This window comes from Sturnira hondurensis, unplaced genomic scaffold (assembly GCF_014824575.4).
Source record: "Sturnira hondurensis isolate 20B ecotype Veracruz unplaced genomic scaffold, ASM1482457v3 Scaffold0000549, whole genome shotgun sequence".
In the NCBI taxonomy this organism is placed as follows: domain Eukaryota; kingdom Metazoa; phylum Chordata; class Mammalia; order Chiroptera; family Phyllostomidae; genus Sturnira; species Sturnira hondurensis.
In genome coordinates, this window is record NW_028073180.1 from 1,363,636 (window position 1) to 1,388,871 (window position 25,236).

General features: G+C 38.4%; 1 protein-coding gene across 2 annotated transcripts in view; it reads right to left on the reverse strand.

The window, feature by feature from the left end:
• Nucleotides 1-9,276: 9,276 nt before the first annotated feature.
• The window catches only part of SLC25A30 (solute carrier family 25 member 30), a 32,020-nt gene continuing 16,060 nt past the window's right edge, over nucleotides 9,277-25,236 (reverse strand). For both annotated transcript variants that reach the window (XM_037041747.1, XM_037041756.1), the window contains 8 exons: nucleotides 24,102-24,249; nucleotides 21,310-21,404; nucleotides 19,768-19,853; nucleotides 15,990-16,085; nucleotides 15,183-15,307; nucleotides 12,099-12,237; nucleotides 10,715-10,795; nucleotides 9,277-9,599 (listed from right to left, as the gene is read on the reverse strand). In XM_037041747.1, coding sequence (XP_036897642.1) covers nucleotides 9,558-9,599; nucleotides 10,715-10,795; nucleotides 12,099-12,237; nucleotides 15,183-15,307; nucleotides 15,990-16,085; nucleotides 19,768-19,853; nucleotides 21,310-21,404; nucleotides 24,102-24,249 — 812 coding nt within the window. In that variant the 3' untranslated portion in view covers nucleotides 9,277-9,557. The remainder of the gene's footprint in view (nucleotides 9,600-10,714; nucleotides 10,796-12,098; nucleotides 12,238-15,182; nucleotides 15,308-15,989; nucleotides 16,086-19,767; nucleotides 19,854-21,309; nucleotides 21,405-24,101; nucleotides 24,250-25,236) is intronic.

Genomic DNA, 25,236 nt, shown 5'->3' on the forward strand with positions numbered 1-25,236 from the left:
TCTAAAACACAAACTAGGCAAACAAGAAGAAGAATCATGGATACAGAGAGCGTTTTGATGGTAGCCAGATGGGAGGTGGGGTGTGGGAGAACAGGTGAAGTGGTGAGGGAATTAAGAAGTACATATGGGTAGTTACAGAATAGCCATGTAAATGTGAAGTACAGTATAGGAAATGGAGTAGCCAAAGAACTTATATGCATGGCCCATGGACATGAACAAAGATGTGAAAATTGCCTAAGAGAATAGAGATGCCAGGTGCAGGGGGGCACAGGGGGAAAATTGGAACCACGGTAATAGCATAATCAATAAAACATAATTAAAAAAACAATGAATGGATAAGCAAAATGCAGTCTATATATATAACAGACTATTATTCAGCCTTAATTAGGCAAGAAATTTTGTAATGTACTACAACATGGACGAGTCTTGAGGGCATTATTCTAAATAAAATAAGCCAGTCACAAAAGAACAAATACTGAATGATTCTACAATACATGTGTGAGATAGCTAAATTAGTCAAAAATTATAAAATCAGAAAGTGCAATGGTAGTTGCCAGGAACTGTGGGGAGGAGAGAATAAGAAGTTTTTGCTTACTAGATATGGCATGTCAGTTCCACAAGATAAAAAGTTATAGGGATGGATGGTGGTCATGGTTGTACAACAATGCAAACGTGTTGTATTTAATACCATTAAACTGCACACTTAGAAAAGGTGAAGATGGTAAATTTTATGTGTATTACACTACCAAGAAATAAGTACCCAAATGCAAGTTCTGGGATCTTATCTTCCAGCTTGGGCCTGTAACGGGGCAACAAGCATGGGCACTGCTAATGAATTAAGGACCAAGATCCACTCAAAACAATTCATCTCAAAAATTCTAGAGATAGATGATGGTGATGGCTAGACAACAATGTGTCTGTACTTAATGCCACAGAACTATACACTTTAATGTGGCTTAATGATACATTTATGTATATCTTACCATAATTCTAAAAAAAATTTTGAGCCTGAACTGAACACAGGGTGACGGAGGTTTTGATTTCTCTGAAACTTTGTGAATAAAGCAATCAGTAGGACAGTTACCTGTAGCACTCTCACTTCAATTCTCATTGACTCCTTGTGACCCTAAGATAATACCGGCACGTACCATATAAGGACCCCAGAAGTAATGAGCAAATCTTAATAGGGTGCATCCATTTAATGGAACAAGTATTTACTGCGTTATCTACTATGTGCAAATTACTGTTTAAAGAGCACAAAAACAGTACAGCAAATTAAAGTATTAATGCAATTCAAGATGAAGTTGCCAGTGGCCTTCAGCAGTTCTTGGAAATTTGTGACCCTGCCTCTAAGACATGGATTCCTTTTAAGTGTAGAATCACCAGAACTCTCACACATACATTCAGTGAAGATCTGCCCCTCTTCCCAGAAATATGTGAGTATTTGCAAGATTACAATTAATGAAGCAAAACCTTCTAAGGGAAAATGTAGCTCTCTCTACCATATAAAGCAATGAAACAATTTAATTTGAAAGTAGTATTGTCAGAGGGGGACTAAGAATTGTGTGAAACACCCCAGAAGTTTACAGGGTAGATACAGAGTCTACATGATGTGCTCTATCTAGAGGTTTGCCCCACTGTCAAAAACAATACTCAGAAAATTTTAATTATAAAATATTAAGTTCGCTGAATAAGAAATAGCTAAAAACTGAAATAAAGAGCAAAAGTTTCCCATTTATTCTTTCAGCTCAATTTTGTTTGATAGACAATATACTTTTATAAATATTATATCATTTAAAGATAAATAGTATATTATATTTACTTCACCTCCCATTTCCCCTCACTTACCATAACTTGGACATCTATATTCCAAGATTACCCTTTTTTTATTTTTAAGATTTTGTTTTAAATTATAAAATATAAGCTTTTAGAGCCCATATAACATATTCTGCATTAAAAAAGTATTAATAATTCTTTCCACTCTTTGATGGTTAAATTTTGTATCAACTTGGCCAGGCTATAGTGCCCAGTTGTACAGCAAATACTAGTCCAGATGTTAATAGAAAGGCATTCTATAGATGTTGAATAACATTTGCTATCAGTTGTCTTTAATATTATACTCAATAATGTGGGTGGGCCTCATCTGTTTAGTTAAAGGACTTAAGAGGGGGGGAAAAACAAGGTTTCCCAGAGAAGAATTCTGACTCAAGCAAGACCGTGACAAAGAAATCCTGCCTGAGTTTCTAGTCTGTTAACCTGCCCTACTGAGCTACAGATTTCATATTAGCAAGTCCCTCACAATCACCTGAGCCTAGTTCTTAAAATAAATCATACACAAGGTCTTTCTGGTAACAGTCCAGCCATTGTTTACATAACAGGAATGGTTTGTTATGAAACAAGAATGGTTTCATCAATGTAACCTTGAAGCCATGGAGAGTGGCCTGGAATGCACATAGGTGAACAATAACTTCACTGTATTAGTCAGTGGGGGTGGTAGACACCATTGAGTAAGCATGAGTAATGTGTGGCTGTCACATCCAAAATGACCACGCAAGTAGAACAACTGAGTAAAGCAAAACCAAGCGAGTAGAGCAAAATTTGCATCAAAATTTCCATTAAGCTTGAAACATTCCTCCAGGAGGAGGGCTTTTAGGGACAATGCAGTATGTGCAGTGCAAATAAAAGTGTGGTACAAATGCTTCAAAGATGCTCAAGAATCTGTTGAAAGTGATCCACATTCTGGAAGGTCTGCAACAAGCAGAACACCTGAGAATGTTGAGGTATCTGGGCTGCAATCAACAAAGATCAGCAACTGACAGTGCAAGAACTAGAAATTTATCTGGGGATTCCCAAAACTACCATGTCCAAGATTTTGACATGGGATCTCTGCATGAAATGCATTGTGGCAAAATTCACTCTGTGGCTTCTACTATCAGAGCAGAAGGAACATTGTGTTGCAGTTGATAATGACTTGATTCAAATTGCTACCCATGAACCAGAGTTCCTCAAGGTCATAACCAGAGATGTATCAAGGGTCTGCAGCTATGATCCAAAAACAAAGGCCCAGTCATCACAATGAAAGTCACCTCCTTCTCCACACCCAAAGAAGGCATGGCAAAGTTGCAGCAAGATCAAGATCACGTTAATTGTGATTTTTTTACCAGGAAGGTATTGTCCATCATGAGTACGCCCCTCTAGGCCAAACAAAAGGAGTATTACCTAAATGTTCTGCAATAAGATGAAAATGGACACAGCTGTGGACAATCGGTGATTGGCACCTTCATCACAACAACACGCCTGCTCCCGCATCACATAACATGCAGAGGTTTTTAGCGAAACATCAAATTGCCCAAGTAACTCAGCCTCCCTACAGCCCAGATTTGGTGCCTGTGACTTCTGGCTTTTCCCAAAACTAAAATCACCTTTGAAAGGGAAGAGACTTGAGACTGTTGATGAGATTCAGGAAAATACAATGGGGCAGTTGACAGTGATTCTAACAAAGGATTTTGCAGAGTGTTTTGAACAGTTGAAGAGATGCTGGGAGAACTATGTGAACTCCCAACATGCCTACTTTGAAAGGGAGTGAGACATCACTGTCCTGTGTACAATGTTTCTTGTATCTTGTATCTTCTTCTTCAATGAATGTCTATTTTTCATATAATATGGCTAGCTGGATACTTTCTAGACAGACCTATTGGTTGTGTTTCTCTAGAGAACCCTAATGCACACCCTTTAAGTCCACTGCCTACCTAATAAATGTATGCTTTTTTCCTAAGAGATGAGTTCATGATATACTTAAGAATCTGCATCTCAACTTTTTCCTACATAATAATATATCACGGACATCCTTCCATGTCAGCAGGCTGAAATTTATCTCATTCTTCTCATGTGCCACACATTAAGCCATTATATGGATGGTCCAGTTTATATAAGGAGGGAACATATAGACATAAACGTTGTTTCCAGTTTGTTTTTGCTCTTGGCACTTCTGATCTCATTATTTGTACCAAGCTTTCGAGAGACAGGTTTATACTCTGCCCTTGTCTTTTACTCCCATGCTTTGCTTCCAAATGATATACTTAAAATCTACTGAAAATTTACCCTATAGATTTTCCCAGCTACCACTTTAACAATAAATAGCCTGAATTTAAAGCCAAATGTATCTAACAAGTGCAATGATTCAAGTGAAAGTTTACAGTTCAGGCATTTGAGACACACCAGCAGCCAGCTGTTTTTGCTGACTTTCATACAAAGCCAATGACATATGACTATGTTACTTAAGCTCTTATGTAGAACTGAAACAAAAAGTACCCCTCTTTTTTTCCAATTCTATTTTTTAAATAAACTGTTTAATTCAAATGTTGAGAAAACAGGCAACTAAAATAAATAATGAACCATGTTGTACTTTATCCACTGGCTTTTTTATTGCAACAAGAGGGATCCCTGCCTAGTCTACAGTCAAGCAAGGACACTAGCTCCTTCCTTGGGCCAAAAAAATCAAATGCTGGAAGAAGGACTAAGGGAACATTAAAGTTCAGGGCATTGATGTCATCCCACTGGTGATCTCAATCTTTAGGGTGCCTTGCCAAGCCAGCCCATGAAACAAATGCACTAGTCTCTACTGAGTTGCAGAATATTTCCAATAATAGGAAGTCACACAGGTACCCAAGCAGTAAGATGATCCCAACAAATTCTCTAGGTAGAGAGAAACCTCTGCAACCACTTTCACCAAAGCTACTTCTACTTCAGCTATCTGGACTCTCTGGAGAGTACCTTAGTTTAAATGTTTCTATTTATCTGCCCTGGCTGGTGTGGCTCAGTGGATTGAGTACCAGCCTGAGCACCAAAGGGTTCCTGGTTCCATTCCCAGTCAGAGCACATGCCTCGGTTGCAGGCCAGGTCCCCAGTAGGGGGCACGTGAGAGGAGCCACACATTGATGTTTCTCTCCCTTTCTCCCTCCCTTCCCCTTTGTCTAAAAATAAATAAATAAAATCATAAAAAATAAAACTAAAAAAAGTTCCTATTTATCTGCAATAACCACAAATCATTTTTATAATTATATATTACTCCAGTTTATTAAATAATGAATCAAGGTTTATGCTACACATTCCAACAATGTTTAAATAAAGAGCTTGAAGTACAAAGGCTTATAAAAACTTTATAGTTTTCTAAGATATATACTATTTCTAGCCCAAGAATAAATACAGAGAACAGGAAACATTTTTATATTACAGATCAGCAACATTTAGCATTAATGATTACACAAATCCATAAGCAAACCAAAAAATCCATTTTTCATTTTGGTTATAAAAGCTAAAAATCCTTTTGCCTAAGCAATATCCAAGGGTACAGAGACACATGCAGCCATATCCCCCAAAACCAGGGACCAACTCTCCCAGGTCATGAAGTTCTTTCTTGGTCGGAAGGTTTAACAATTGCTCTTTCAGAAAGCAAAAAAAAAAAACAGGTTAAGAAAACTGTTTTATAAAGTATTTAAAGAAATACTGTATTTTGGTCTTAAAAACATACTCAGACTGAGGTCTGAATTTCTTTTCATTCTGGTATGACCATGTACATAATTTTAATAAATTGATATAATGAATATTACATGACATTCACTTTTAGAAATAATATATACACTTAAAAACTAAAATGTTTTTTACATTTAAAAAACAAGTGGTTCAGGGCCAAGATGGAGGCATAGGTGGAAACACTGTGCCTCCTCGCATAACCAAATTTAAAAACAACAAAGATTTAGAAACAAAAATGCAACCAAACAGACAGAAAAGTAAACTGTACCAAAGTCAGACAACAATGAACTATTCATCCAGACCAGTAAGAGGGGCAGAGTCGGCGCCGATGGAGAGGGGTCCTGGAGGAGGTGATGCTTGGCGACCCAGGCAGGCGAAGACAAAAACCCACGAAGGCTCACCAGGCAGGGCTGGCTGGCTGACCGCACACACAGATTTGCATGCAGAGAAACCAGGCAGGTTTAAAAATGGTCAGTGAGACAGACCGTGCAACGCAGGGCCCCAGCAACAGGAATAAAGCCTAAAAGCACTGACTGGAAAGACTTGCAGGGGTTGAGGTGCCAGGAGAAACTCCTAGCCTCACAAGAGAGTTTGTTGCAGAGATCCACAGCATCCTAGAACAAACACAAGCCCACCTACCCAGGAACAATTTGCTTGTGGGAAGGGCCACAAGAAGGGCCCAATTTGCTTGTGGGAAGCAACAGAGGAGACCGAAATCTGAAATCCAAGAGAGAGCAGAAAAAACACCATAGCTCCCTCTCTAACCCCACCCCCAGTCACAACCCAGCAACCAGGCTGACTGGCCCCAGTGAACACCTAAGCCTTTCCCCTTCATACTTAACAGGTGTGAACAGACCAAAACATTATGGCTCAAACAGAAGAACAGCTCAAAGCCCCTGAGCCAATACTTCTAAGTGACCAAGAGATAGCCAACCTATCAGATGCACAATTCAAAACACTGGTGATCAGGATTCTCACTGAACTGGTTGATTTTAGTTGCAAATTAGATGAAAAAATGAAGGCTACACTAAGTGAAATGAAGCAAATTGCACAGGGAACCAATACTGATGGAAACAAATCTGGGACTAAAATCAATGGAGTGGACCAGAAGGAAAAAAGAACTGACCAAACAGAAAAGACTGAAGAAACAAGAATTCAAAAAAATGAGGAGAGGCTTAGGAACCTCAAGGACATCTTTAAATGTTCCAACATCCGAATTATATGGGTACTAGAAGGGGAAAGGGAAGAGCAACAAGTGGAAAAGTTATTTGAATAAATAATAAAGGAGAACTTTCCCAATCTGGCAAAGGAAATAGACTTCCAGGAAGTCCAGGAAGCTCAGAGAGTCCCAAAAAAGGTGGACCTAAAGAGGAATACACCAAGGCACATCATAATTACATTACCCAAGATTAAAATGAAGGAGAGAATCCTAGAAGCAGCAAGAGATAAGGGGCCAGTCACCAACAAAGGAGTTCCCATCAGACTGTCAGCAGATTTCTCAAAAGAGACCTTCCAGGCAAGAAGGGACTGGAAAGAAGTATTCTAAATCATGAAAGGCAAGGACCTACATCCAAGATTACTCTATCCAGCAAAGCTTTCATTTAGATTGGAAGGGCAGATAAAGTGCTTCTCAGATGAGGTCAAATTGAAGGAGTTCATCATCACCAAGCCCTTATTATATGAAATGTTAAAGGGAGTTATCTAAGAAAAAGAAGATAAAACTATGAACAGTAAAAGGACAGCAAATTCACAGTTATTAACAACCTCACCTAAAACAAAAGCAAACTAAGCGGACAGCTAGATCAGGAGTGGAACCATAGAAATGAAGATCACATGGAGGGTTAGCAACAGGGGAGTGGGAGGAGGAGAAGGGGGGAGAAGGTACAGAGAAAAAGTAGCATAGATGGTAGGTAGAAAATAGACAGGGGGGAGGGCAAGAATAATATGGGAAATGTAGAAGCTAAAGAACTTATGACACATGGACATGAACTAAAGGGGGGGGGGAATTGGGTGGAAGGGGTGTGCAGAGTGAAGGGGAATGAAGGGGGGAAATGGGACAAAAGTAATAGCATAATCAATAAAATATATATTTTTTAAAAAAGAGTGGTTCATAAGAAGTAATTCTTTAAACTCAAGGAACTCAAAAGTGAAAGCCTTTCAATAGAAAGCCCTTATCATATCATGGAATGTTTTGGTAAGAAGAAAAAAGTTTCCTCTTTATGAAGATATGGTTCAGTACCAGGAGTAAGGTCTAAAGGCGTTTAGCTCTCCAGAGTCACATCTAGAGAGTACCAAGGAGAACTGGACTTTCATCTTAGTCTTCAAGCAATTCACATAACTTACCACTCCACCACCCTCTGTCTTCCCCTCTCTTGTTAATGACTCTGCCTTAGCTCTTACTTTTGGAAATAAAATTCTGCTCCCCAAAATCTTTTTTAAAGTCAACATTAATAAAGTAGGCAAGATGAAAGTGACTGGGAGGAAAATGCCCAATCCACACGAAAAACCTGCATTCCTCTATTGTGCTTCATGGAAGGAGGCAGCGCGGGAGCTAGACAAACTGGTACGAGGTAGACACTGCAGAAGTGTCTAAGCTGGAGCCCCAATATATGTTTGTGTGTTTATTGTTCTCAAAGGGTAGAACCGAAGCCCCGTCCTGGGGCTGTCGTCAAAGTTCTTGATGCTATCACAGTCACTTTTTACTTTGACAAGAAAGAAGAGGAAGAATGATTTATCTTCTCTTTATAAGAAGAGAAGGAAGATATACACCTCTTATCAGAAACTAAATAAACAGGTATAGTACTAAAGAAATAGTTTCTAAAATGTCAAGCAAGTATTTTCCAGCCAAGCTAATTAGAAAGTAGAAGACAGGAAATACTTTAACAAACATAACCTGAACTAAAGTAAAAACTGGAAAATCTGGGAAAAAATCAACTCTTTCATTCCTCTGCAACATTCTACTAAGGAAAATATAACAAAACCTTATCTTACACAGTGCTCTTTTTCTCACAGGTCTTTAACAAAGGGCTTCACTCTGAATTCTGATGAGTAGTCACGATAAAACAATTCTTCCATACACACAGAATGTTTCTTCTTGGATTACAGCTGTATGACAGCATAATGTAAACACCCTTACCAACCAAGTAGCAACAACCAACATTTTCTTCATTTGACCTTCAACTTCCATAGATGTTATTATCTCCATTTCCAGATTGGGAAATAAACTCTGCTAAAAATCATAGAGCAAATTACTAGCATGACCTAAGACAGAACCCAAGCTGCTTGAAACACCTCCCATCAACACAGACCTTGCCACCTTCATAGCCAACATATCACACCATCATGAGTTTAGATATTAATACTTTGTAACAATTCCTCACAAAGGTCAAGTCTCCAAAGGCTTAAAATCATTTATAAGTGAAAAATCCTGCCAACATAGGAAGTTATAAAGCAGTGCAGTAAAGCAGTTACAAAGCAGGGATCTATTTCCTGCACTATTTATTCCTAGGGTTGAAAAGTCCAGGTCTCCACGTGTAAAGTTTCTTCAGCTGACAAGAAGCAAAACCCCCCAAGTTCCAGAACAATAATATGCTCTTGGAGGCTCTATTCCATGTTCCAGTGAGTTTTCTTTAGAGTCTGGTATCTTGGCTACCAGATACCTGAGATATCTTGGCTATCTCAGTCTGGCCTGAGATGCATCAGGGGCTACTCTCCCCAGAAGAAAACAGTATATGGTTCCTGATCTTCTTACAAGTTTCCTTTAACAAAAAAAACATGCATTTCATGTTATCTTTGATGTCAAAGGGCACTTTGATGGTAAGGACTAGCGTTTATGTCATTAAAGATTCAACGCAGAGTGTCTGATGCCAACACACAGCAGTCTGAACTAACCCAGTCTTCATCTGCTGCTCACACCTCAGAATCTGTGACGAGCCAAGCAATGAGAAGCAGCGTGAAACACAGGAAGCTTTACTGTTGCAGAAATTAGCATTTTTCAAAGGGATGTGTCATGTAGCCTTGACTTGTCATAAATCCAATTTCTTCAACTGTTCATACGTCACAAAGAACTAGTTATCAGTTAAGGCTGACAAAGAAAATGCCATCTTAACCCCAACACATAAAAACATATCTGTAAATAGCACATCTATGAACAAATACATCTAGGCAGACCACATGCCATGGACATGGCTAAATTTGAAGGGCTTCAGCCTAACCATCCTGAAAGTTCTACCCATTAGCCTTCCTAAAGTCAGTTTAGAACAGAAAGATCACAGCTAAGATATATAAATCTGCTAGCATTGGCTCAGAAAGCTACTTTCAATATTATACGCACACTACCTAGCTTCTGTGACTTTACAGAACAGTAAATTCTATGTAAAAGAGAAACTCAACCAGCCCTGGGAAGCGCTCCTCAAGTTTCCACTGGGCAGACTTCCATAGGAGGCGGGCACAGATAAACAAGAGGATGGTGAAACCAACATTCCCTACCTTATAATTCTGCCCTTTTATGTCTAATAAACTGCCACTTCTTTTCCTACCCGCCCCCCCCTTTGGCATATAGGAAATAGTGCTGATTGGCCAAATAACTCTAGAGCTAATTACTGTTTATCCTTAGACACTCTCTAAAACAGCGGCCCCCAATCTTTTTTGGCACCAGGCATCAGTTTCCTGGAAGACAATTTTTCTGCAGGCAGATGGGGCAGGGCAGGGGCATGGTTTCCAGATAATTCAAGCACATTACATTCAAGCTCACCTCCTGCGGTGCAGCTGGTTCCTAAGAGGCCCTGACCACCATGGCCCAGAGGTTGGGGAGCCTTATTCTAAAACAAACATTCTAGAACACTGCTGCCAAAACATGTCCCTCCTAAGGATGGCTGGGGATATAAAATCAACCCTGCCTCTCTCTGAAATCCTAAATACTCTCAACTTTTAAGACAGTCTAAATAAAAATTTGTATGGGTGTCATTACCTTTCAATAACATCACCATTAAACCAAGATTCACAGTGCTTAGCACATAGACTTTATACCTCCTGAAAAAGAAACTGAACAGGTATTTCTTGAATCAGAGGAACTTAAAAGATTAAAAACCAACTTATAAATTATAATTATTAACATGATAGTTTATACAAACATTCTTTTAGCTATATCTTTTTTCAGATCTATAACAACAGAAAAGGATACAATGATATTCCAAGGACCAAGTCTCAACCAATTTGGCCAAAACCCTTTATATAGAGCAAAAAAACCTTCATTCTTCCATGTCTGTTATAAGGGGAAAGAAAAGTTAACTTCCAAATTTCCAATTATGTCAAATGCATTAATAATAATATCTGAGCTGAACCAATCTATTTTTCTTAAAAATTAAATCCTGTTTGGAAGGACTATCTAAGAAATCACTGCCTTATGCCTCTTCTGGTCTTTGAAGTCTTCCACAAAAGTAAAGACCAAGGCTCCATGCAAAACTATCTCACATCAAAGCAGACAAACAGCAGTTGAATGAATAAGAAATGAGATTTAATTCCAACCATTTTGCTTCTTTTCCATTTGGGCACACAAACAACTCAGACATAAAGAAACAAAGCAATGGTGGTGAAGATAAAATTCAGACCATCACTATTTCACACTGTTGGATGAATACAAATAAATATCTTTGCTTCCTTAACGCAATCCTAGATTTGCCAGCATCATGCGGGAAAAGGAAAACCATACAAGCAGTCCCTAAGCTTCGGCTGCTGGCACTTTTACTAGGGGAGTCAGCAGCAAACTTCTGTCCACGGATGAGACATAGGCCCAACTATGTAAACTAAGAATTACTGTACCATTGGTAAGTTCTTTTGTAAGATGTCTGAATGAAGGATACTTACTCCAGTTTGACTCAACAGAAAGGATACATATTTTGGAAAGAGACACAGTTCTACTATGATTACAGAAAATAGGACTATTTTCTCACCCTTCACAGCAAAGCAAACGTATGAAGAAAATGAAATTTCATTTCTAACTTTTAGATTTTGTATTTATAAAAGCTAGCTTGTGTGAGAAAACTGTACTGCCTAAGGGCTTTACACTATCCCTCATCTTAGTTATAACAGTCCTCAACATTTAGTTACTTCTTAGGTTAAATAAATAAATAACATAAATATAAATATATATCTATGTATATATTTGGGGAACAATTTCATTGACTGAAGCAATCCAATAGAATATCAAAGATTAAGTAAAACAAATTTGCTTATTTCACAATACTGAGCCTTATTATTAATTACACTAACAAGGTTTACAACATTATTCCAGGCACAATGCCGTTTGTAAGTACTATTACAGGGTTATTTTTCAATAACCCTATAATATAGGAGCTATTATTGTCCCATTCATTTATGAGGAAACTGAAATATAGAGTTTGTACCTTGACCAAAGTCACACAATAATAAGTGACAGATCCATAGATTTATCTTGCTATAAACACTGTGTTTTTAAATAATAAGAAACTCATGATTAGAGGATCAGATAGAAACTAATGAGCTACAAAAGAATTCCCAACGCTACACAGATGGACATTCATTCTCACCTGTAACAAGCAATCCAGTGTGCCTGTGTACCCAGAGCATCTGCCATCACGAAGGACTCTCTGATTCATCATCCGTGTTCTCACAACATCCACAGGGTTGGAAGCCAGGGCTCCTGCTAGGCCACAGGTGAAGCTTGAGCTATAAAGAAGATACCACGAAAAGGTCACCACCACCACTGTAAAGGCAAGAAACAGTATCCTCTCAAACTATGTTAAAATAACATGTAACAAGATGAAATGTATCAAAAATGAGGGCCATAATCAGAGAGTTGCACAAGATTCTTAAACACCAGCACTGATTATACTGGCTTATAAATTCCAACCTCATCTAAGAATTCCTTTGAGGTTCTGGAATGTCAAAGAATCACAGAAATGTGAAGGAACATCCTCTAAGGATGACCTACTGCAGTGATTTTCAACCTTTCTCATCTCATGGCACACATAGGCTGCACCTAAAATCCTACAGCACAACAAAAAATGTACTTTTTGCCAATCTGACAAAAAATTAGGTATAGTTTTTATTCGTTCACACCAGATAGCTATTGATGTGTTGGCTATTGTCATTTTTTCACTTGACAATTTAAGGGAAAAGAGGTTAGTGTTCCTGACAATGGTTGAAAATCACTGATCTATTACATATATTCACCTAAAAGTAGACATCACAGTAACTTTAGGCATATCATAGATCAGAGAAGATTTCCATACTGAAATGCCCACCAAGGTCTTTAGGTTCTACTAAGTTTTCAGTCTGATAAGACTGCATGGACCACACTTGGTTTCAAGTAACTTAGAGCAGCATTTCTCAACTTCAGCATTATTAAGATTTTGAACCAGACTTCCAGCCAAGATGGAGGCGGAGGTAGGCACACTGTGCCTCCTCGCCCAACCAAAATAAGGACAATAATTTATAAACAAAATAACAACCAGAATCGACAGAAAATTGAACTGCATGGAAGTCCAACAACCAAGGAGTTAAAGTAGATGCATTCAGCCAGACCAGCAGGAGGGGCGGAGTCAGGCAGCCAAACGAAGAGGGGTTGCGGCACAAAAAGCAGTGGTACCAGGCAGCATGTCAGCAGAAGATGGACCCTGGGCACAGGGTGGCAACAGGCAGAGCCAGCAAGGTGACGATTGTGAAGCTGGGCACTGCGCAAAAAACAGCTGGCTGATCATATGGCGGTCCCACATTCGCATGTAGATAAACCAGGCGAAAGTGGGGAGTGAGACAGGTCGCTGAACCCAGGATCCCAGCATGGAGGAAATAAAGCCTCAAAACACCTATTGAAAACACCCGTGGGGGTTGAGGTGCCAGGAGAAACTCCCAGCCTCACAGGAGAGTTCATTGGAGAGACCCGCAGGGTCCTAGAATGTACACAAGCCCACTTGTGTACCCAAGAATGTACCCAAGATTAAAATGAAGGAGAGAATCCTAGAAACTGCAAGAGATAAGGAGACAGTTACCTACAAAGGAATGCCCATAAGACTGTCAGCTGATTTCTCAAAAGAGACCTTACAGGCAAGAAGGGGCTGGAAAGTATTCTAAGTCATGAAAGGCAAGGATCTACATCCAAGATTACTCTATCCAGCAAAGCTTTCATTTAGATTGGCAGGGCAGATAAAGTGCTTCTTGGATGAGGTCAAGTTAAAGGAGTTCATCATCACCAAGCCCTTATTATATGAAATTGTAAAGGGACTTATCAAAGAAAAAGAAGATTTAAAAAAAAACATGTACAGTAAAATGACAGCAAACTCACAATTATTAACAACCACACCTAAAACAAAAGGAAACTAAGGAAACATCTAGAACAGGAACAGAACCACAGAAATGGAGATCACGTGGAGGGTTAACAACAGGGGATTGGGAAGGGGAGAGAAGGGGAAAAGGTACAGAGAATAAGTAGCATAGATGGTAGGTAGAAAATAGACGGAGAGGGCAAGAATAGTATGGGAAATGTAGAAGCTAAAGAACTTATGACACATGGACATGAACTAAAGGCAGGGAATGTGGGTGGGAGAGGGCGTGCAGGGGAATGAAGGGGGGGGGGAAATGGGACAACTGTAACAGCATAATCAATAAAATATATTTTTTTAAAAAGATTTTGAACCAGGTAATTCTTCGTTGTGCAGGTCTGTCCTGCTGTAAGATGTTTAGCAGCTCCCTGGCCTCTACCCAGCAAATGTGAACACTACTCCCTACAGTCTCCAGAAACTGCCAAATGTCCCTAAGGGGCAAATTGCTGCTCAATGGATTAAACTATGATATACATCCATATTAATCTGCAGCTATTAGAAATAAATGAAGTCTGTTTGTACTGATATGGAAAGACATTTGGAATATGTCATTAAATTGTAAAAACCATATGAGAAAGACAAATACTGCATGGTATTACTCATACGTGGAACCTAAAAACAAACAAAAACTAGCCCAACTCATAGAAACAAAAAGTAGAAAAGTGGTTGCCTGGGAAATGGAGACCGGAGAGTACAGACTCTCAGTCGTAAGACAAGTGAGGTCTGACAGTCTAATGTGTAACATGGTGACTATAGTTGATAAAACTGCATTATCTAATTGAAATCTGCTAAGTGAGTAGGACTTAAATGTTTTGACACATACTCACAAAGGGGTAAATATGTGAGGTGATAAATATATCAACATGATGGAAAGAATCTTTTCACAGTGTATATATATCAAATCATTATGCTGTATACTTTATATCTTTCTATTTTACTTGTCAATTTTACCTTAGTAAAAGCAGACAAATAGTACTAATAAAAAACAAGGAAGGGAATACAAAGCATAATCTTTGTGTAACAAAGTACATGCAATATACTTTTGTATACATATTTGCATATGCATAGGAAACACCTGGAAGGTATTTATAAAACTGTTAACAATTGCTACCTATGTAAAGGGATAAGGACTTTTACTTTTTCCTGGTTCATTTCTGTAATGTAATTTTTCAAGTAATGACAATATAATACTTTTATAGTAAGCTTTCTTTAAAGTTTCTATAAATGTGTAGCAAATTTCCAGCCTAAACTTGCATATACCTAAAATATTAATTTAAAAATCCATACACGTACAGGAAGTGAGTATACACAGTGTCTCCCATCAGGCCTGAGAGAATCAGATGCTTCTTGGTGAAGTCATAGACTGGTAGCTCCACGCCAACAACAATAGCAGCCCTCTGAGCAGTAAGGGATACACCCTGAATAAAAACATAACGATTCAGATATCTCTCCATAGAAGAAGCCCTGCAGATGTGCAAAAGTTTGAGCCCACAAACTATGGCCAATATTTATGTTTTCCTGCTGGTAGGTAGAAATATACAGTGACGAAGTAGAAAAGAACAGAGTAGAAAGTCAGACGCTCCAAAGTCAAATTCTGATTTTATCACTAACCGTGAAAACTTGACCAGGATAAGTCACCTCTCAGAGCTTCCAATTTCCTTGTATGTAGAGAGAGGATTGTGTGGGTTACCTTTAGGGACTATTTTATGAACTGATGAGTCATTAAAATACTAAAAAAATCACTAGTAACAGTCTCCACTTAATAGGCATGAAACCACATACATCATAAAATTCAACATAACTGTGATCTAGAAACCCCTCCTCAATAAGAATTTTTTAAAAAGGAAAAAAAAATACAATCAAAGTGCTCAATCTTCACAGAATTTCTTATATATGAAGTATGCAGAAGGTACTTTCAAATCATGATATATTCCTTATATTTCCACTTTATAAAAAAAATATCTTCAAGGGCAGATACCACTCTTATTCCCCTACTCCATTATACCACTTGGATTAAATAAAATGATGCACATAGGAAAGATAAATTCAAAAGGAAACAAAGGGAACAACTAAGTCAGTTGGATCCCTCTTCAAGCTTACCTTCCACAGTCCTCTTGTTCCCTCTTGCTGGTAAATGTTAATGAAGTTGCCTATCATTCCTCCTTGAATGGCGTTGCTTTGTGCTTGCATCCGTATCTAGATTATATCAAAGACTAACATTATCTGGAGATTATTTTAAAGACTAACATGAGAAGGAAACTAGCACATTTCTCCCCAAACACAGATCTCTAAAATTCATTCAATCTGTTGTTTAACAATCATTTAAAAAAAAAACAAACTATAATTATAAATATTACTATAATGCTACTTGAAAATATCCTCAGAAGACTAAAAATATATAGGGATTGGTTCTTACACACTTTGGATTAAACCAAAGGCATCTAATTAAGTCTAGAATGTCTTACATATAATAGCTCATTAAGTATCAAAAAGAAATTAATTTTTTAAAAATAGTCTTTGAAAAGAAAAGAACATGGTATTTTTCACTATAGGTTACTAAGCAGAAAAGAGAATATGGTGGTAATTCTAAACATTTAACATATTAATAAGAATATCCAGTGTACTTGGCAACACCTAGCATGAACAAGAATATTTCTTTCATTAGTTACTCCAGCTCACTATTATTTCCAACCAGCTGAACCAAAAGGTATGCAGGCCATTAGCCACAGGACTGCCACATGATGCCCACCACAGTCTGTTACACTTGAATTCATAAATGAACTTTACAATGCCACAATATTCACATGACCAAATTCCAACATAAAAATGTCTGTTGTAGCTCTCTGCATTTTTAAGAAAGAAAAGTCAATTCTCACTGAAGAACTGGTACCTTATTTTGGTTTAGGGAGCAATTACTTCATTCTAATTTCTTTTTTGAATATAGTTTATTGATTATGCTGTTACAGGTGTCCCAATTTTTCCCTTTTGCCCCCCTCCTCCTAATACCCCCTTCCCTACAGTAATCTCTGCCCTTAGTTCATGTCCATGGGTTGTGCATGTAAGTTCTTTGGCTTCTCCATTTCCTATACCATTCTTGACATCCCCTTCTATTTTGTACCTACCGATTATGCTTCATAAGCCCTGCACCTATTCTTCCATTGCCCTCCTTCCCCCTCCCAGTAGACAACCCTCCAAATGATCCTCATATCTAGACTCTGTTCCTCTTCTGGTTGTTTGCTTAGTTTGTTGGGTTTTGGTGGTTTTTTTTTTTTTTTTTTTTTTTTTAGATTTAGTTGTTGATAGTTGTGACCCTACAGTCTTCAGTTTTGATTTTCTTCTTTTCCTTAAATCAGTCCCTTTAACATCTCATTTAATAATGGCTTGGTGACAATCAATTCCTTTAGTTTTACCTTGTCTGGGAAACACTTTATCTGTCCTTCAATTCTAAATGATAGCTTTGCTGGATAGAGTAATCTAGGCTGTATGTGCTTGTTTTCATCACTTTAAATACCTCTTGCCAGCCCATTCTTGCCTGCAAAGTTTCTTTTGAGAAATCCACTGATAGCCTTATGGGAACTCCTTTGTAGGTAACTGACTGCTTTCCTCTTGCTGCTTTTAAGATTCTCTCCTTATCTTTAACCTTTGGCATTTTAATCATGATGTATCTTGGTGTGATCCTCTTCAAGTCCAACTTTTTTGGGACTCTCTGTGATTCCTGAACTTATAAGTCTATTTCCTTCACCAAATTAGGGAAACTTTCTTTCATTATATTTTCAAGCTTTCAATTTCTTGCTCTTCCTCTTCTCCTTCTGGCACTCCTATGATTCAGATGTTGGTATGTTTAAAGTTGTCCCAGAGATTCCTAAGCCTATCCTCATTTTTTAAATCCTTTTTTCTTCCTGCTGTTCTTATTGAATGCTTTTTCCTTCCTTGTATTCCAGATCATTTGAGTCTCACTTCATCCTCTCCACTGCTGGTTCCATGTAGATTTTTCTTCATTTCACTTAGTGTAACCTTCATTTCTTCCCTTATGTTTTTCCCTTATTCAATGACTTTTCTGAGCATCCTGATCACCAGTGTCTTGGACTCTGCATCTGATATGTTATCTCAGTTTCATTTAGTTCTTTTTCTGGGTTTTATTCTGTTCTTTCACTTGGGTCATATTTCTTTGTCTCATCAATTCATCAGAAATACATATTTCTGTGTTTGTTTTTGTGTATTAGGTAGAGCTGCTTTGACTCACTGTAAAAGGCACTTGTAAATTGTGTGGGGCAAAGCCTTAGGTAATTGCCAGGGCAGGGGAACCCACTTAAGCACTTTTCAGCTCTGTGTTGGGGGAGGCCTTGGAGACAGAACAATGCCACTGCCTGGCTTCTAGAGGTTTGCCCAGCACTCACCCTGTTTCTAGGCACTGCACCTACTTCTTGTGTGCCACTGGCACCCTTCCAGCTATTGCCCTGGTGATGAAACCCAGAGTGGGTGGGTTTGTGTACGTTCTAAGTCCGTGTGTGCTGTTTAAATGGACTCTCCTGAAAACTTGGCGATTTACTCCACACCAACCCCCACTGATTTTTACAGCCAGAAGTTACAGGGATTTGTCTTCCCGGTGCTGGAACACTGGGCTGTGTGGTCTTGCCTAGGGCTGGTATCGCTTGCTCCCAAGGTGTCCCTCCCAAGTTTTATCCAACACACACAAATGTAGAACCACCTATTCCACTGCCACTGCTGCCACCACACCACGCAGCATCTCTGTGACTCTGACCCTCCTACCCATCTGGACAAATGTGGCTTCTTTAAATCTTTGGTTGTTGGGTTCCATACAGCTCTACTTTCTGAAGTTATTTATTTTGAGAAATAGTTGTAATCTCTCTGTGGTTGCACAAGGAGACAAAGCATGTCCACCTATGCCACCATCTTGACCAGATATATCACATCACTCTAATTTCTTAAAAGAAACTCTTATTACCATGCTAACATGTGAAAATAAACCAAAATACATACAGGAACTATCTTTTTGTAGCCCTAATATATGATTAGGAGATTAATAGAAATATGGATGTTTTTCTCTAGCAATCTTACCCCAACACAGGTAAAATTATGGTAACAGTGCCTTCACGTGTTGTACCTTTACCACGCATAACCACAGTGTACTCAACATGCAGCTGCATAAAATTGTGATGCTTCTCAGAATCTCCTACCAGATGGAAGGGTCTCTCAGGGCACAGTCTTTGTCTTACTCATTTTTGGATTCTAAACACTAACAGTACTCCAGCTGGTACAAAGTAGAAACATAGTGAACTCTGGTTAAATAATACAGAAAAAAAGGAGAGGGAGGGCGAAAGGCATATCCAAGAGGGCTCAAAAAGTAACTTGTGACTAATTTTTATTTTATTTAATCAGTTTATTCCCTTCCCTTATTCCAAAGAGGATTTAAGAAGACTGTAATCCTTGGTGTTGTCAACAAGGCAATCTAATACATTACATCTCACTGTGGTTCAGTAAGTACTCCCATCAGTATTTCCTGAAATTGGATTAACAGATAACATAATATATTCAGAAAAGGTCATTAATAAGCACACTTCTATAAAACTTGAAGCTCATCTATTTTTAATGGACCAATAAAACAAGAAAGATTTTCAATGGAAAATTCAAATGCATCCAAGCTTAAATTTTTTCTGCTTAATCACCAAAAAACTCATCTCTAAAATGAACTCTACTTTTGAGCTCATCTGTATCAGTAGGAAATAAGAGTCTTCACAACACTTAATTATAAACACACACAGACTGTATGATACATTCACGAATTTTCATTATCTGAATGTTGCTCTCAATAAGAAAATATGGATTGAACCTAGAAGATATAAGGAGCACTGCTTACTTTCAAAACATCAGTTGGATTGGCAATGGCTGAGGAAATGACTCCAGAGAGAATTCCACACACCACATTTATGAGAAGGGTTTCATCTGTAAACAAAGACATTAGCTGACTTTTCATACCTAAAGAGCTCTTCATGTGAATAACCTAAGTACAGTTACAACTCACTTATAATTCAGTTATGTATGTAAGTTTGTTGAGTGAGTTTATTTATCACTCAATAAACTTGAGTTCCCTTAAGTTTATTCCTCTTAAGGGAATAAACTTATACTTTATGAGTCAAGTAACTTTAAAAAGATTGCAAATTTTGCTAGCTAAAGGAATTTTACTCAGCAAAATTTCTTGTAATCTAAAAAGGAATGTGAATTATCAGACAAAGGGAGTAACCATCTAGCAATACATTTATGTGTGTAAATGAAGATCATTATTAGGATAAGGTATGTCTGGCAGGAGAATAAAAAAAGACAAACTCCTATGAGGTAATGTGGAAACAAAGTTTTAAAGCACATCTTATATATTTAATTTGAAGTACAATGAAGCACTTTCAAAGCATTGTAGCTCCTGTTTACTACTCTCACATAATAGTTTACTATTATTATTTACTAATAGTTTACTAATAGTTTACTAAAGGTGCTTGCCCCTTTGTAAAAAGAGGTAAGGTTCTATGGATTAAAGCAAAGTCACAGAGTCAGCCAGCAATAGAGTATAGGAACTCAGTTCTTACTATTAAGAAATGTATTCACTGCTTTTTAAAAATTTTTACTTATTTATTCCCAGAGAGAGGGGAAGGGAAGGAAAAAGAGAGGGAGAGAAACATCAATGTACAAGAGAAACATCTTGCCTCTCACACACTCCAACCAGGGACCTGGCCCACAACCCAGGCATGTGCCCTGACTGGGAATCGAACCAGAGACCCTTGGGTTTGCAGGCCAGCACTCAATCCACTGAGCCGCACCAGCCAGGGCTGCTTTTCTGAAATACAGGTGATAATTCCTATGATTTTATAAAATTTTAAGTTGGCTAGAACTGTAATGACATATCCTCTAGTACAAGCATTTTAGAAATGAGTATAACTAATTAAAATGTTTGCTCCTTTTAATTAAAATGTTTGCTCCTTTTAAAATGTTTACACCCCCTAAATTCAGCTGACAACTGACTTGCTATAAACACAATTCATTTAAACTTTCCACTTAGAATTCTCCTGAACAGCAATAAAATCATAAGTAAGCTGAAAAAAATTGATACAAAACCACTTGAATAAAAAAGACAAACAGCCCTGGCTGGTGTGGCGTAGGGGGTTGAGTGCTAGCCTGAGAACCAAAGGTTTACCAGTTCAATTCCCAGTCAGGGCATATGCCTGGGTTGTGGGCCAAGTCCCCAGTAGTGGGGGGGGGGGGGCGGGGCGCGGTGTGAGGAAGTCACCCAGTGATGTTTCTCTCCCTCTCTTTCTCCCTCCCTCTCTCTAAAAATAATTAAATAAAATATGTTAAAAAGAAGACAACCCACCTCCTGTCTACAAGTGGAAAAAAAAGATTCCCCACTGACCTTCTGGGCGTTCAACAAATAATCGCTTCAAGCTCTGATAAGTACCTATCTTGATGGTGCCATAGGAAGCCTGGCGTAACATCGCAGGGGCAATTCTGTCAAACCAATGTACAAAGGGACAAAAAAAATTCTAAAAATCACTTAAAATCCTCTAGAAGATCCACAGGCAGAGATACAATCACCCATTTGCCTTCCACAAACTACACTAAAACAGGTGTCTTAAAATTAAAAATCCATCAAAAAACATGGTTCAAAAATACATATAGAAATAATCAAAATAGGACATAAATACTTAAGCAAATTATTAGTTCGGTAAGTGAAAGCATATTTATTCTCAGTAATATTAAGTGAACATGTGGTACTATCTGCCCACTTATGTTAAAACGAAAATCCTTTCCTTTCTCATTATAAAGTGCCTGGTGAAAGGTGGCCTTTGGCAGCATTTATCATTCTTGAACTGGTGTTCTAGAGCTCACCTCCTACCTCCTTGGGGACCCCATTTCAGTTATATTGTCTCTCTCCCATGAACCTACCTGAACCGCTCTGTGGCATCTGTATACCCCAACTCTTTCTGCACTTCCCATTTCCTTCTCAAATTGCAGTCTGGCTCCCCTTAACCTCCTCCATCAAAATAGGTGGACAACTGACATCTTTGTTACTAAATTAAATGATGCTTTTCAATTAGCATCTTATATAACATCTTGCAGCATTTGATATCTGCACATTACTCCTCCCTGAGCTGCCAGAACATCGCCCTCTCCCATTTCTTTTCTTTCCTCTGTATCATCCTACCTCTGTCCTCCAGGAGTCCCCAGAATCTGTCCTAGGCTTTCATTTCTTGTTGCTCCACACACTGCCTGGGTGAGTGCATCTATTCCCATGGCTTTAACAGATGATTCCTAAATTCATGTTTCCAACACTGATCCAAAGATACATTTCCAACTCTTCCTAATTTTTCCATTCACATATACTACACTCTACCTACTTACACTGAACTAATTGTCTTCCCTGCCTAAACAATCACCTCTGCTCTTCTGCTTCCTAGACCAGGGAATGAAATTTTCATCTAGACAACGGCCAAAACCAGAAATCGACATTAGCTATGTCTCCTCCTTCCCCAGAAACCCCCTCATATATTAGATCAAATAATATGCCAATCTTATGCCCTAAATAGCTTTCTAGACTGTCTTCTTTCTCTCTGTCTCCAGGACAACTCCTCAGGTCAGATTCTTGTTATCTCTGCTTCCTACCTGATGACCTGCTTCTAGTGTTACTAGTCTCTCTAATTCTTTCTTCCATCAGGCAGGCAGGCATCTTTTTACAGTGGAACCTAATCATGACTGCTGCTGTAGTCAAAACCCTGCAGTGGCTCCTGTCTGCCACAAGTATGGCAAACTCAAGTACTTACAGGTACTAGATAGAAGCCATAGTGAGTACAACGGGCTATATCTAACTACACATGTATCTAACTGCCCCTGTGAGTGGCAGAAGTTTTGGTAAATCAAGGACAGCATTAACTGCAGTTACTATTTATCCTAAGTGAATGAACATGGGCCCAGATGTTTTGTCTGAGAAGACTGAATCTCAGGTTTTTATGTGCAGTTTGTCATATTTAAAGTATTGGCTCAATTGGAAAACAAAATCCTTCAGAGACTGGTGGGTGGGAGGGCTGTGAGGCACCAGTTTGGGACAAAATCAAGGTTCTTAGCATGGCCTGAGGATGTCCATGTCGTAACCCCTTATTAGTACTCCCAACTCCATCTCTTGCTATTCACCAACTCCCACACTATGTCCACTCTGAATTACTTTCATTTTCTGGAATGCACCATGGTCTCTTGCACAGACTACTAGTTCTGTGGGAACATAGTTCCTCTCTAACTTCACCTGGCTAACTCCTCCTCTTGATCCTTCAAAAGCTGGCATCTCCTGAATTGAGCAGCTTCTCTGAAAACCCGCCTCCTCCCTCGTCCCCGCTGTCAGGGACTTATACTTCGACCAGAATTCTAGTACTTATCAGACTCAATGATAATCCCCTGTATACTCATCTGTAGCCCCCTGGGAAACAGTTTCTTTAGGACAATGTGCTGCTGCTGATCCTTGTTTGTCCTCCCAGATCTATTCTCACCCTTCTCTGTTCTGCTCTGTGTCCTGTGAGGCTGGTGCCTATGGACCGCATCACCCAGTCTCCTCTGCCAGCTAACTTTCAGGTGCATTCAGCCTACAGAATATGGGAGGGAGGGAAAGAGAAAGGGAGGAGAAAGAAGTAGAGGAGACTTCTTCCGCTCCCTGAGCACTACCAAAGCACATCTTGTCAGCTACTTCAAGGCTCCAGCCCTGGCAGGCTCTGCTAAACTATTCCCATCCTTGGGCTGGTAACAATTTCTGACTTTGCTAGTTTTTCGATACCTCAGTATCCTTCATTTGTTCCCTTAAGTAGTCCCTTCATTAATCTCTGTTCATTTAAATCACCCAAATGAATTCTGTTTCTTGCAGGGACTCTAACTGATCTATTTTCAGAGTAAAAAAACTAAATTACAGGACTTTTTTTAAAAATGAAAGTAATTTTATGTTGTTATCTATATTTGAATAAAAACATAGTTTCACCATAACATTCACTATATAAAACACATATAAATACAAAAAAGTTGACATTAAAAACAAAAAATCTACCATGTTACTTGCTCTTTTTAAATATACCTCAAACCTTTACTTTTTTCTTTATGAAGCCTTAGTCTCAAAGACTTTCATTTGAAAGGTCAGCAGTAAAATAGAAACATATAAAGGTCACTTACCCAGAATACAAAGCTTTCAGACCTTCTTCCCTGCCTATCCTCACTAACGCATGCAACATTCCTCGATACCTAATTTCTTTAAAGTTTCCATCATTCCTCTGGCCTTGAATCTGGAGCCGTGTCTTGGTTAAATCAATTGGAAATGTACCTTAAAATTTTAAAGAAATATTTCATTTAATAAAAAGAAATCTCACTAAGGATACATAGTGACATATTATCGAAGAGACACATAAACTGTTATGGAAACTAAGAAACACACACTTTGCAATCTTTTTTCTATTAAAAAATGGAAACAAAAAGAGCAAAATAACAAAAAACACAAAAATATATTTTCCTTTCTTTACATTTTTAATTTATTCTACATAGGATTTGAAGAAACTGCACTGCTGTAAAAAGTAGATACATGAATTAATTTGACAACCAGAAAATCCATTTTAAAATATAAGTTATTTTTTACACATGTGAAGGCTAAAATTGGGTACATCATGAATGAAAAGAGATAAGTTAATTTCTAAGGAGTTTCTTACTTTGTGTTCTATAGTCTAAAATCAAATCTTTCAATGCAAGTAAAGAGTTTCATGTACAGCCTAAGAGATAATCCACCCAACTATGTGAAACTCATACTCAGTAAACGTGATTTATTTTGTCAATAGGCAAGCCCACCCGCACAAGGAACATGGGTGGGTGGTTAATGTGCCTCAACCCCTGGGCCCTAGTCCTCACTAGCTCCTCAAGGGCTGCCTTCCTCCCAGGACAGTAATGACTGAGCCCTGGGAGCAAATGAAGTGTCCCACCCAGCACCTGGCCCTCTGGCAGCTGCTCCATCAGTATTTGTTGAATGAATGATCCCAGAGAATAAACAGAGGAATTAACAGGACCTCAAGCAATGAAGAAGTCACAAATAGAATATAGATCATGTGCATTATCAGAAAGTGACAGCATAATGATAGTCAACTGAATTCGGCTCAGAGAAGACCTTGGAGCTCCTCAAATTTCTTTATAGTCAAATGTGTTAAGGGTGGAAACAAACTAGCAACAAGGAAAATAGGGAATGATATAATTCAAAAATGATTCATAAAACTTCTGTTTGGTCAATGGGTTCAACTTTCTCCCCATTAAACTTTGAACTCTAAAA